Source organism: Lampetra planeri, unplaced genomic scaffold (assembly GCF_965212315.1).
Source record: "Lampetra planeri unplaced genomic scaffold, kcLamPlan1.2.h2 scaffold_181, whole genome shotgun sequence".
NCBI lineage: Eukaryota > Metazoa > Chordata > Hyperoartia > Petromyzontiformes > Petromyzontidae > Lampetra > Lampetra planeri.
The window spans coordinates 637-13,482 of NW_027614551.1; the positions used below are offsets into that span (position 1 = coordinate 637).

General features: G+C 56.2%; 1 protein-coding gene across 1 annotated transcript in view; it reads right to left on the reverse strand.

Moving 5' to 3' along the window:
• Nucleotides 1-8,823: 8,823 nt before the first annotated feature.
• Nucleotides 8,824-12,846, reverse strand: part of LOC144739956 (inositol polyphosphate-4-phosphatase type I A-like) — a 54,764-nt gene continuing 50,741 nt past the window's right edge. The window contains 4 exon segments of the mRNA XM_078622842.1: nucleotides 8,824-9,637; nucleotides 10,326-10,480; nucleotides 12,367-12,462; nucleotides 12,464-12,495. Of these exon segments, the coding sequence (XP_078478968.1) occupies nucleotides 9,505-9,637; nucleotides 10,326-10,480; nucleotides 12,367-12,462; nucleotides 12,464-12,495 (416 nt within the window). The 3' untranslated portion in view covers nucleotides 8,824-9,504.

Genomic DNA, 12,846 nt, shown 5'->3' on the forward strand with positions numbered 1-12,846 from the left:
ATGAACGCCTGCTCCGGTTTGAAACATTCAGGCGGGCCTGCCTACGATCCATCCCTCGGTTTATGTGTGAGGAGCTCACGAATCTTTGAGAGATCTGGAAACACAGTCCCCATCGTCAGTGGACTCCTCTGGCAGGCGAGGCTGCGTCGGTTGAGTCACGTGGCTCGCATGCCAGAGGTCGCAAACGGGTTTTGATTCCTTACCCGTACCCGTACCCGGCCGCACCAGGGTCGCAAACGGGTACCCGTACCCGGCCGGGTACGGGTAGCCGGGTATCGGGTAGGGTACGGGTATCGGGTACCCGGTTGCGACCTCTGGCGCTAGCCCAAGAAGCTTCTAAACTCGCTAAACGACCAGTTAAGGCCCAGTGAGCTGTACAGATGTTTTTTTTCAGACGACAATTTGTGCTGCCTTCGGCTCTCTTATTCGCTAGCTCCTGCAGAGGGCTTCTGAGCCACTTGGTGTCTCGCATCTTCGTCCTCACCGATGTCCTCCTATCCCCCCCCCCTCCCTCACTCAATGTGTGCAGATACTACGGACTCTCATAATCAACGTTTTTGGGCTTAGATCGCGTTATTTATAAATGTGTCGTAACCCTCCAACACCCGACACGACCAATCAGTAAAAAAGTGTCACGTTGACAAAAGACAAAATAGTTCACTGCTTTAGCCCACCGGTGTGTTGAAGCGTGAAACCACAACATTTACAAGTTTTTGAGTAGTACGACGTTTCGCTGGCAATTGCATCCAGCATCATCGGGCAATTCGCCAAAAACGTTGATTATGAATAATATTGGTCGCGAAAGCCTACGTGTTAAACTGACTACTGACTCTGTTGTATGTAGGGTGTGTAGCAGTGCCGGATTATATTATCCTAGAAGCTAAAGTAGCCACATATGCTACGGGCCCCGCACTTTCAAGGGCCCCGCGCTAAATGCTTTCAAGCTATCAATTCCGGTTCAGTGATTTTGCACTCGCTCTATGACTATAGTACTATACCGCCTTCGACTTTTATGAACGACTGGGTGTTTAAGGTTAGCGATTTGTCGTTATTATCCGGCTGTATAGCAAATGAAAAAAACAATTACTTTACTGTGCAAGTAAAAGAAGTGTGTTTTGATCGCAACACAAGCGGTCGTCATCAGGCAAAGGAGTTACCCTCTAAAGGCAAACTGTTTATAAGGGTTTGGAGATGGGCGTAGCCCAAGTGCACCAACAACAGCAGAAGCATGGGCGGTGCACGAGTACCATTGCAGCAACAATGCCAATGCAGCAACAATGCCAATGCAGCAACAATGCCAATGCAGCAGCAATGCCTATGCAGCAACAATGCCAATGCAGCAGCAATGCCAATGCAGCAACAATGCCAATGCAGCAGCAATGCCAATGCAGCAACAATGCCTATGCAGCAACAACGCCAATGCAGCAACAATGCCAATGCAGCAACAATGCCAATGCAGCAGCAATTCCAATGCAGCAGCAATGCCAATGCAGCAGCAATGCCAATGCAGCAACAATGCCAATGCAGCAGCAATGCCAATGCAGCAACAATGCCAATGCAGCAGCAATGCCAATGCAGCAGCAATGCCAATGCAGCAACAATGCCAATGCAGCAGCAATGCCAATGCAGCAACAATGCCAATGCAGCAGCAATGCCAATGCAGCAGCAATGCCAATGCAGCAACAATGCCTATGCAGCAACAACGCCAATGCAGCAACAATGCCAATGCAGCAACAATGCCAATGCAGCAGCAATGCCAATGCAGCAGCAATGCCAATGCAGCAACAATGCCAATGCAGCAGCAATGCCAATGCAGCAACAATGCCAATGCAGCAACAATGCCAATGCAGCAGCAATGCCAATGCAGCAACAATGCCAATGCAGCAGCAATGCCAATGCAGCAACAATGCCTATGCAGCAACAACGCCAATGCAGCAACAATGCCAATGCAGCAACAATGCCAATGCAGCAGCAATGCCAATGCAGCAACAATGCCAATGCAGCAACAATGCCAATGCAGCAACAATGACAATGCAGCAACAATGCCAATGCAGCAACAATGCCTATGCAGCAGCAATGCCAATGCAGCAGCAATGCCAATGCAGCAACAATGCCAAACGCTGGGGATGCGGGGGAGGGAAATTAACTCGGAAAAATAGACGAGTACCCGGCAGATATGATAGACAACAACCATAAAGCAGTTATGGTTTTACCTGGTTAATAACATCCTGTGAGACATCTCCTTTACCAGTGGCAAAATAGAGTCATAGGTTTTAACCCTTTCAACTGGTACAAAAACTGACACCTTTATACAAGGCATCATGTTTGCAATAACCGCAACACAAGCAGTCAAAATGCAAACAAAAAGAAACAACTCTGATCATGATAATGATATGCACTGTCCTTGAAGTTGTACGCCTTTTGGCGTCATCTGGTCCAACACCAATGGAGACTAGGCTCTAAGAAAAGCTGTCTCGGGTGTGGACCAATCAACTTCAAGGACAGTGCATATCATTATCATTATCAGAGTTGTTTCTTTTTGTTTACATTTTGACTGCTTGTGTTGTGGTTATTGCAAACATGATGCCTTGTATAAAGGTGTCAGTTTTTGTACCAGTTGAAAGGGTAAACACATATTACTATAATAACATCCTCCCAATTATTGCTCAATTTCTATCCATCTTCTCGGTTGAAGTTATATGACTCTGTTGCGTCAACTGTTCACCGCCACATGCGGAGTTTGGGGGGGAGGTCCACTTTCTAAAACTTTCTGAAAGGCTCCCTTATGATTGAGTTGACGGACAAACGAAACGCCGCGCTTTTATAATAGAAGCCACCTGGCCACGAACGGTTCCAGCTCAGCGAAATGCATCGCAGGCAAATACTCTTAAAAACGCACGTTGATTCGAAACGGAGACCCGTGACTCAGCCCATCAGCCCTCCCTGCGGACGGACTCGTCCCCGCCATAGGAACGTGTAGCACGCGTATTGTATGAAGGTAAGAGCACGCGGCTGCCCGCTCGAGACGCCGGATATTGGACCGCGTCGGAACGCCGAGGGGACCCGACCCGAATCTCGGACTTTGGATGGTAGTCCGGGACCCCAAATGCGGTAGAGTCCCACCCCCTCACCCCCTCACGACCCCCACCCCCTCACGACCCCCACCCCCTCACGACCCCCACCCCCTCACGACCCCCACCCCCTCACGACCCCCACCCCCTCACGACCCCCACCCCCTCACGACCCCCACCCCCCACAATCCCGTCACCGAGGTTGAGCCCCCGTGACTCAGCGACCCACCACTCACCCGTGTTGTGACACGCTCACCCACGTGACACGCTCACACGTGTGTGTGTGACACATCACCCGTGTTGTGACACACTCACACATGTGACAGCTCACCCGCGTGTGTGTGACACACTCACCCACGTGACACGCTCACCCACGTGTGTGTGATACGCTCACCCACGTGACACGCTCACCCACGTGTGTGACACGCTCACCCACGTGTGTGTGACACGCTCACCTGTGTGAATGTTCACCTGTGTGTGAGAGAGCTCACACGAGTGACAGTTCACACAGGAGTGAGTGCTCACGAGCGAGCGAGCGAGCGAGAGAGAGAGCGCTGACACGCGTGAGCCACACCTCACCTGTAGCCATGTCTGCTCCGAGTGAAGTGCCACCAGTCGGCAGCCTCGCTAAATAAAGACCCCCCCAGCCGGCCACCTCCCCCCCCCACCTCCCCCCCTACTCCTGATCCCCTCCTGATTGTCACGGGGAATCGATCCCAGGAGAATCGATTCCATTGCTGGAGATGAATATGACGAGTGCCAAACTCCGACGGTCAACCGCAACCTTGGAATCAGAATCACCGGCCATGTGGTTGGTGTGTGTGAGGGGGGGGGGTTTGATTGTCTGCATGCAAGCCACCCACGTTTACAGAGCACATCAAATTTGATTAATTCTGAGGTCAAATGACTGAATGTTCTAATTTTGAGTGCAAATAAAAGTGTGGGCGTGCGCGCATTAAAAAAACTTGTTTTTTACCCGTTTTATTTTTCAATTAAACATTCGTCTGCTGATGAGAAACTGAAATGTCGAAACCGGTTTCTGCCTGTAAACATCTGGCAGGTCACCAGCATCGGTCCCATGCAAGCCCGGCACTGCTGATGAGACACTGAAATGTCAAAACCAATGCTGTTGATACGATACACTCCCAGAATGCAGTGCATCTGATAGGATGTGGCACAGCGGTTTCAAAGACAATGCAGTATTTGTGATTAATGCCGACATGATTCATTGCAAAAGGTTTCAGTTTGGTGTTTTGAACAAACGTGACACTACCACAGCAGCCTGGGGGATAACATTCTCGCACTCACAGAGGGAGAGAGAAAAGCGCCCAAGTTCCCAAAGTTGCTTAACCAGTTGCGTAAGAACTGCACATCGTTCGTCGTGTCGCAAGAGCCACTCATCACGCCTGTCAGTGCACCCAGTAACCCCCAGCCCACCCATCCACCCACCAATCCACCCACCCACCAATCCATCCACCCACCAAACGATCCATTCACCCACCAATCCACCCACCCACCAAACGATCCACCCACCCACCAATCCATCCACCCATCAATCCATCCACCCACCAAACGATCCATTCACCCACCAATCCATCCACCCACCAATCCATCTACCCACCAAACGACCCATCCACCCACCAATCCATCCACCCATCAATCCATCCACCCACCAAACGATCCATTCACCCACCAATCCATCCACCCACCAATCCATCTACCCACCAAACGACCCATCCACCCACCAATCCATCCACCCACCAAACCATCCACCCACCCACCAATCCATCCACCCATCAATCCATCCACCCACCAAACGATCCATTCACCCACCAATCCATCCACCCACCAATCCATCTACCCACCAATCCATCTACCCACCAAACGACCCATCCACCCACCAATCCATCCACCCACCAACCCATCCACCCACCCACCAATCCATTCACCCACCAATCCATCCACCCACCAAACGATCCATTCACCCACCAATCCACCCACCCACCAAACGATCCACCCACCCACCGATCCATTCACCCAACCGCCAATGCATCCACCCACCAACCCATCCACCCACCAACCCATCCACCCACACATCCATCCACCCACCCACCGATCCACCCACCCATCCATCCACCCACCCACCAATCCATCCACCCAACAGCCAATGCATCCACCCACCCACCAATCCATCCACCCACCCACCCACCAATCCACCCACCTACCTACCGATCCATTCACCCAACCGCCAATGCATCCACTCACCCACCAATCCATCCACCCACCAATCCACCCACTCACCAATCCATCCACCCACCGATCCATTCACCCAACAGCCAATGCATCCACCCACACACCCATCCAACAATCTATCAGCAGACGATCATTGCTATTCGCACCAAACTTTCACCCCACCACCCTCCCGGACTGCTGATGTGACTGCAGAGAGTGGAAGCCGGTCCCGGAGTTAGTGTTTGTACCGCGTTGAGCTCAAACGTGCGAGTGAGTGACGGCTCACAGGAGCTGCCGATAGCGATGCACTGGGCAGGAGGGAAGGGGCGATGTGTAAAATGGAAATGTATTTCCCGAAAAAGAACAAACTGTTATTGTTGAAAGGAGAGTGCAGGGGTGGGTATGGGAGAGAGGCGGGTGAGTCTGGGTTGGTTCACGCGTTTATTGAGATCATTATGATGACGTCCGGTGGTAATAACCAAAGCAAATCAAGGTGAACGCCGAGCCTGTGTGTGGGGTAGGGTTAGGGGTATGGTGGGGTAGTGTGGGGTAGGGGTAGGGTGGGGTAGGGGTAGGGTGGGGTAGAATGGGGTAGTGTGGGGTAGGGGTAGGGTGGGGTAGGGTGGGGTAGGGTGGGGTAGAATGGGGTAGTGTGGAGTAGGGTTAGGGGTATGGTGGGGTAGTGTGGGGTAGGGGTAGGGTTAGGGGTATGGTGGGGTAGTGTGGGGTAGGGGTAGGGTGGGGTAGGGGTAGGGTGGGGTAGGGTGGGGTAGGGTGGGGTAGAATGGGGTAGTGTGGAGTAGGGTTAGGGGTATGGTGGGGTAGTGTGGGGTAGGGGTAGGGTTAGGGGTATGGTGGGGTAGTGTGGGGTAGGGGTAGGGTGGGGTAGGGGTAGGGTGGGGTAGAATGGGGTAGTGTGGGGTAGGGGTAGGGTGGGGTAGGGTGGGGTAGGGTGGGGTAGAATGGGGTAGTGTGGAGTAGGGTTAGGGGTATGGTGGGGTAGTGTGGGGTAGGGGTAGGGTTAGGGGTATGGTGGGGTAGTGTGGGGTAGGGGTAGGGTGGGGTAGGGGTAGGGTGGGGTAGAATGGGGTAGTGTGGGGTAGGGGTAGGGTGGGGTAGGGTGGGGTAGGGTGGGGTAGAATGGGGTAGTGTGGAGTAGGGTTAGGGGTATGGTGGGGTAGTGTGGGGTAGGGGTAGGGTTAGGGGTATGGTGGGGTAGTGTGGGGTAGGGGTAGGGTGGGGTAGGGGTAGGGTGGGGTAGAATGGGGTAGTGTGGGGTAGGGGTAGGGTGGGGTAGGGTGGGGTAGGGTGGGGTAGAATGGGGTAGTGTGGAGTAGGGTTAGGGGTATGGTGGGGTAGTGTGGGGTAGGGGTAGGGTTAGGGGTATGGTGGGGTAGTGTGGGGTAGGGGTAGGGTGGGGTAGGGGTAGGGTGGGGTAGAATGGGGTAGTGTGGGGTAGGGGTAGGGTGGGGTAGGGTGGGGTAGGGTGGGGTAGAATGGGGTAGTGTGGAGTAGGGTTAGGGGTATGGTGGGGTAGTGTGGGGTAGGGGTAGGGTTAGGGGTATGGTGGGGTAGTGTGGGGTAGGGGTAGGGTGGGGTAGGGGTAGGGTGGGGTAGAATGGGGTAGTGTGGGGTAGGGGTAGGGTGGGGTAGGGTGGGGTAGGGTGGGGTAGAATGGGGTAGTGTGGAGTAGGGTTAGGGGTATGGTGGGGTAGTGTGGGGTAGGGGTAGGGTTAGGGGTATGGTGGGGTAGTGTGGGGTAGGGGTAGGGTGGGGTAGGGGTAGGGTGGGGTAGAATGGGGTAGTGTGGGGTAGGGGTAGGGTGGGGTAGGGTGGGGTAGGGTGGGGTAGAATGGGGTAGTGTGGAGTAGGGTTAGGGGTATGGTGGGGTAGTGTGGGGTAGGGGTAGGGTTAGGGGTATGGTGGGGTAGTGTGGGGTAGGGGTAGGGTGGGGGAGGGGTAGGGTGGGGTAGAATGGGGTAGTGTGGGGTAGGGGTAGGGTGGGGTAGGGTGGGGTAGGGTGGGGTAGAATGGGGTAGTGTGGAGTAGGGTTAGGGGTATGGTGGGGTAGTGTGGGGTAAGGTGGGGTAGGGGTAGGGTGGGGTAGGCTGGGGTAGTGTGGGGTAGGGGTAGGGTGGGGTAGGGTGGGGTAGTGTGGGGTAGGGTTAGGGGTATGGTGGGGTAGTGTGGGGTAGGGGTAAGGTGGGGTAGAGGTAGGGTGGGGTAGAATGGGGGTAGTGTGGGGTAGGGGTAGGTGTGGGGTAGGGTTAGGGGGTAGGGTGGGGTAGGGTGGGGTAGTAGGGGTAGGGTTAGGGGTATGGTGGGGTAGTGTGGGGTAGGGGTAGGGGTAAGGTGGGGTAGGGGTAGGGTGGGTAGAATGGGAGTGTGGGGTAGGGGTAGTGTGGGGTAGGGTTAGGGGTAGGGTGGGGTAGGGTGGGTAGTATGGGGTAGGGTTAGGGTATGGAGGGTACGTGTGGGGTAGGGGAAGTGGGGTAAGAGAGGTAGGGTGGGGTAGAATGGGGTAGTGTGGACGTGGGTTAGGGTATGGGGAGTGTGGGTAGGGGTAGGGGTAAGGTGGGGTAGAGGTAGGGTGGGGTAGAATGGGTAGTGTGGGGTAGGGTAAGGTGGGGTAGGGTAGTGTGGGGTAGGGGTTAGTGGTTACTGTATTGTTAACTTTACCTGATATTTTAGGGATGGTGGGGTAGGGGTATGGTGGGTAGGGGTTCTGGATTGGACTTTACAGGAACGGGTAGTGTGGGGTAGGGGTAGTGGTAGGGGTAGGGGTGTAGGGTGGGTGTATGTTACTCATTGTGACTATATTGTAGCTACGTGTGGACTGTTAGGGACTTGAGGGGTACGCAATGGGGTAGAGTTAGGTGGAGTTGATATGCAGTAGGGTAGAGAGAGAAGAGGGGCAGGGTGCGGAGAAGTATGGGTAGGGGTGGGGTGGTGTGGGTCAGGGTTGTGTAGAATGATGGTTAATAGGAGCCAGTTGGGGTAGTGTGTGTCAGCGGTCGGATTTGGGTTTCGTGATTAGTGTTAGGGATAGTAAGGGTAACGTTTAGTGAAGAGTTAGTGTAGGTAGGGGTAGGTTAAGGGTTAGTGTGGGTCAGGGTGAGTGATAGGGTTATATGTAGGGTTAGTGTGGGTCAGGGATAGTGGTAGAGTCAGTGAGGGTTAGGGTTACGAGAGGGTTAGGGGTAGTGAGGGTTAGTGGTAGAGTTAGTGAGGGTTAGGGGCAGTGAGGGTGAGGGGTAGAGATTAGTGAGGGTGAAGAGGGTTAGTGAGGGTGAGGGTGAGAGTTAGTGAGTGGTAGAGTTAGTGAGGGTTAGAGATAGAGGTAGAGTTAGTGAGGGTAGAGTTAGTGAGGGTTAGAGTTAGTGGTAGCGTTAGAGGGTTAGGGGTAGTGAGGGTTAATGGTAGAGTTAGTGAGAATTAGAGAGGGTTAGTGAGGGTTAGAGTTAGTGAGGGTTAGTGAGGATTAGTGTGGGTGAGAGTTAGTGAGGGTTAGGGGTATGGGGTAGAGTTAGTGAGGATTAGTGAGGGGTAGTGAGGGTGAGAGATTGTGAGGGTTAGGCACACCCTGTGACGTTTGCTCCTCGTTCGACACAACAGTACAATCACGTCACCCGCAAATCACTCGCAGGGCAATCATCTCTCCAACTCCCTCACCGGCCAACACCCACCCAGCGGGCAGGGGGAAGGGTGTGAGAGGGGGTGGTTGTGGCCTTGCCATGCCTCTGAAACTTTCCCTTCCACAGGAATCAACAACAAAGTCCTGGACAGGGAGGGTTGTGGCCTTGCCATGCCTCTGAAAGTTCCCTTACACAGAAGGCGACAACAAAGACCTGGACAGGGGTGGGTGGTTGTGGCCTTGCCATGGGCTGGGATATGAAACGTTCCCTTCCACAGGAATCAACAACAAAGACCTGGACAGGGGTGGGTGGATGTGGCCTTGCCTCGCCTCTGAAACGTTCCCTTCCACAGAAGTCGACAACGCAGACCCGGACAAGGCTGGGTGGATGTGGCCTTGCCTCGGCCTCTGAAACGTTCCCTTCCACAGGAGGCGACAACGCAGACCCGCACAGAGCGTGCACGATAGCAACGTGCCGTGTCCGTCCCACTGCCGCATGGCGGTCGCCTGCTGGCTCTCACCGCCCCCACCACCGCCACCACCGCCACCACCGCCACCGCCACCGCTTCACGTGTCCACCTTCCCGTACGTCCCCTCGGGTGGCCGGTAGAAGCGCGGGAAGGTGGCCAGCTGCAGCGTGTGGAACGCGTAGCGTCGACAGCCCACGTTCTTGGCAGCGTTCTCCAGCCGGCAGCCCTCACTGGACAAAGACAAAGGTGCAACCCCGTTCCCCCCACCCCCCATCCCCAGCATAGCCATCAACAGAGTGTCGTTAGCGAGCGGCACCTGCGAAGGCCGGCACGGTACGGCGCACTCACCACCGGTGAGATGTTAACTATCTCGCCTGGTCTACAGGAGGTCGTGGGTTCGATCTAAACCCCGACGATGCCTGCTGTATATTTGGAGTTTGCGTGTCTCTCTCTCTCCCCGTGGTGAGATGTTAACTACCTCGCCTGGTCTACAGGAGGTCGTGGGTTCGATCCCGACCCTGACGACGCCTGCTGTATATTTGGAGTTTGCGTGTCTCTCTCTCTCCGTGGTGAGATGTTAACTACCTCGCGTGGTCTACAGGAGGTCGTGGGTTCGATCCCGACCCTGACGCCTGCTGCTGTATATTTGGAGTCTGCGTGTCTCTCTCTCTCTCTCTCTCCGCGTGGTCGCGTGGATTTGTCTCCGCATCCTCCAGTTTTGCCCTCCACATTTAAAATCGACGTCGCGCGTTTGAGAATTATTTGGCTGCTACGAACATCCACGCTGACGATACTTGTGGCCAGGTCACTTCTGGAAAGAGCTAAATATCTCAGTGGGCTTCACCTTGTAAACTAGCAACAGAGTTTAAGAGTTGTTATAGCCACAACAAGTCACCCTCCCCCACCCGCACTGCCCACCTGCGCATGCAGTTGAGGGCCGCAGAGAAGGTGGAGGCCGGGAGCCCGTGGCGGTCCCTGAGCAGAGCGCACTGCTCCAGCGTCACCGACATGGCCGTGCGGTCCTTGGCGCTCTTGCAGCTCGTCACGCGTACGCCACGCAGCCGCTGGCACACCTGTACGCGCACACGCAGGTGCACACACACACACGCGTGCACACACACACGCGCACACGCAGGTACACACGCACGTGCACACGCAGGTACACACGCAGGTGCACACACACACGCGCACACGCGTGCACACACACACGCGCACACGCAGGTACACACGCAGGTGCACACGCAGGTACACACACACGCGCACACGCAGGTACACACGCAGGTGCACACGCAGGTGCACACGCAGGTGCACACGCAGGTGCACACGCGGACGCACGTACACACAAGGACGCATGTACACATGCACGCACGTACGGACACATACACATGCACACACACGTACACACACGTGCACACGCACGTGGACACGCACGTACACACGCACGTACACACGCACACTCACACACGCCACACGCACGTACACATGCACGCACGTACGGACACATACACATGCACACACGCAGGTGCACACGCACGCACACGCAGGTGCACACGCACGCACACGCAGGTGCACACGCAGGTGCACACGCAGGTGCACACGCAGGTGCACACGCACGTACACACGCACGTGCACACGCACGTGCACACGCACGTGCACACGCACGTGCACACGCACGTGCACACGCACGTACACACGCACGTGCGTGTGCACGTGCACACGCACGTGCACACGCACGTGCACATGCACGTGCACACGCACATACACACGCACGTGCACATGCACGTGCACACGCACGTGCACACGCACATACACACGCACGTACACACGCACGTGCGTGTGCACGTGCACACGCACGTGCGTGTGCACGTGCACACGCACATACACACGCACGTGCACACGCACATGCACACGCAGGTGCACACGCACGTGCACACGCAGGTGCACACACACACGTGCACACGCACATACACACGCACGTACACACGCACGTGCACACGCACGTACACACGCACGTGCACACGCACGTGCACACGCACGTGCACACGCACGTGCACACGCACGTACACACGCACGTGCACACGCACGTACACACGCACGTTCACACGCACGTACACACGCACGTGCACACGCACGTACACACGCACGTTCACACGCACGTGCACACGCACGTTCACACGCACGTACACACGCACGTGCACACGCACGTACACACGCACGTTCACACGCACGTGCACACGCACGTGCACACGCACGTACACACGCACGTACACACGCACGTACACACGCACGTGCACACGCAGGTGCACACGCACGTACACACGCACGTACACACGCACGTGCACACGCAGGTGCACACGCACGTACACATACGCATGCACATGCAGGTACACGCAAGTACAAAAAACAAAGACAAAGATGTCCCGTATAGCCTCAACAGACTGTTGGGGCAAGTGCTGTAAAGCGAGCATCTATGAAGACCTGAACGGCACACGAGGGGGTGGGTGGCTAGCACCACGCCCGACCGCCTTTGTCTCCCCAGTGGTGATGTTTACACACCGCACCAGGTACTCGTTTGAGGCCGAGTCGACCAAGGGGAGGCCCAGCGCCGGTTCAGATAATCGTCACCGGTGTTGGCCGTGAGCGGGAATCGAACCTGGGTAGCCGGGTTCGTAGCGCAGCGTAGCGCTAACCGCACGCACGCATGCGCACCTCCGATATAAGCTTGATTGGTGGCGAGGTGAGTGCATGGCGAGGGCAGGCGAGGGGCAAGTAAAGTGCGTCAAAACTTCTCTCGCGCCGTGCGTGGGCCAACCGTGCTCATCGGACGTGCGTCATCGAGGGCGGGCGCGGGGCAGCGAGCGCCGGTGAGGGGTGGTGAGGGGTGAGGTGAGGGGTGGTGAGGGGTGAGGTGAGGGGTGGCAAGGTGAGGGGGGGGGGGAGTCCAGGGGGCGGCCCTCACCTGTGCGGCCACCTGCAGGACGTGCACGTTCTTGTTGCGCCGAGAGGCGGCCGACTTGGCGAGCTCCTCCAGCAGCTCCGGGAGGGGGCGCCAGCAGCCAGGGGGGGGGAGCGTCGCCCCGCGGCTCCGCTGCAAAGACAAAGGTCCCCCCACCCCGGCCCCCGACCCCCCCACACGTAGCCTTGACGGACCGGTTGGGGCGCGTGCGACGTGGGTGGCGTGGTGAGGTCGTGGGTTCGATCCCGACCCTGACGACGCCTGCTGCTGTATATTTGGAGTTTGCGTCTCTCTCTCTCTCCGTGGTGAGATGTTAACTACCTCGCCTGGTCTACAGGAGGTCGTGCCGACTTTTGCCGCGCCCAGGGAGGCCCGCGACCGGGACGGGTAATCGTCACCGGTGTTGGCCGCGAGCGGGAATAGAATTCGGGTCGACGGGTTCGTAGAGAACGGCGCGGTAGCCGCTGCGTTACCACTCCCCAG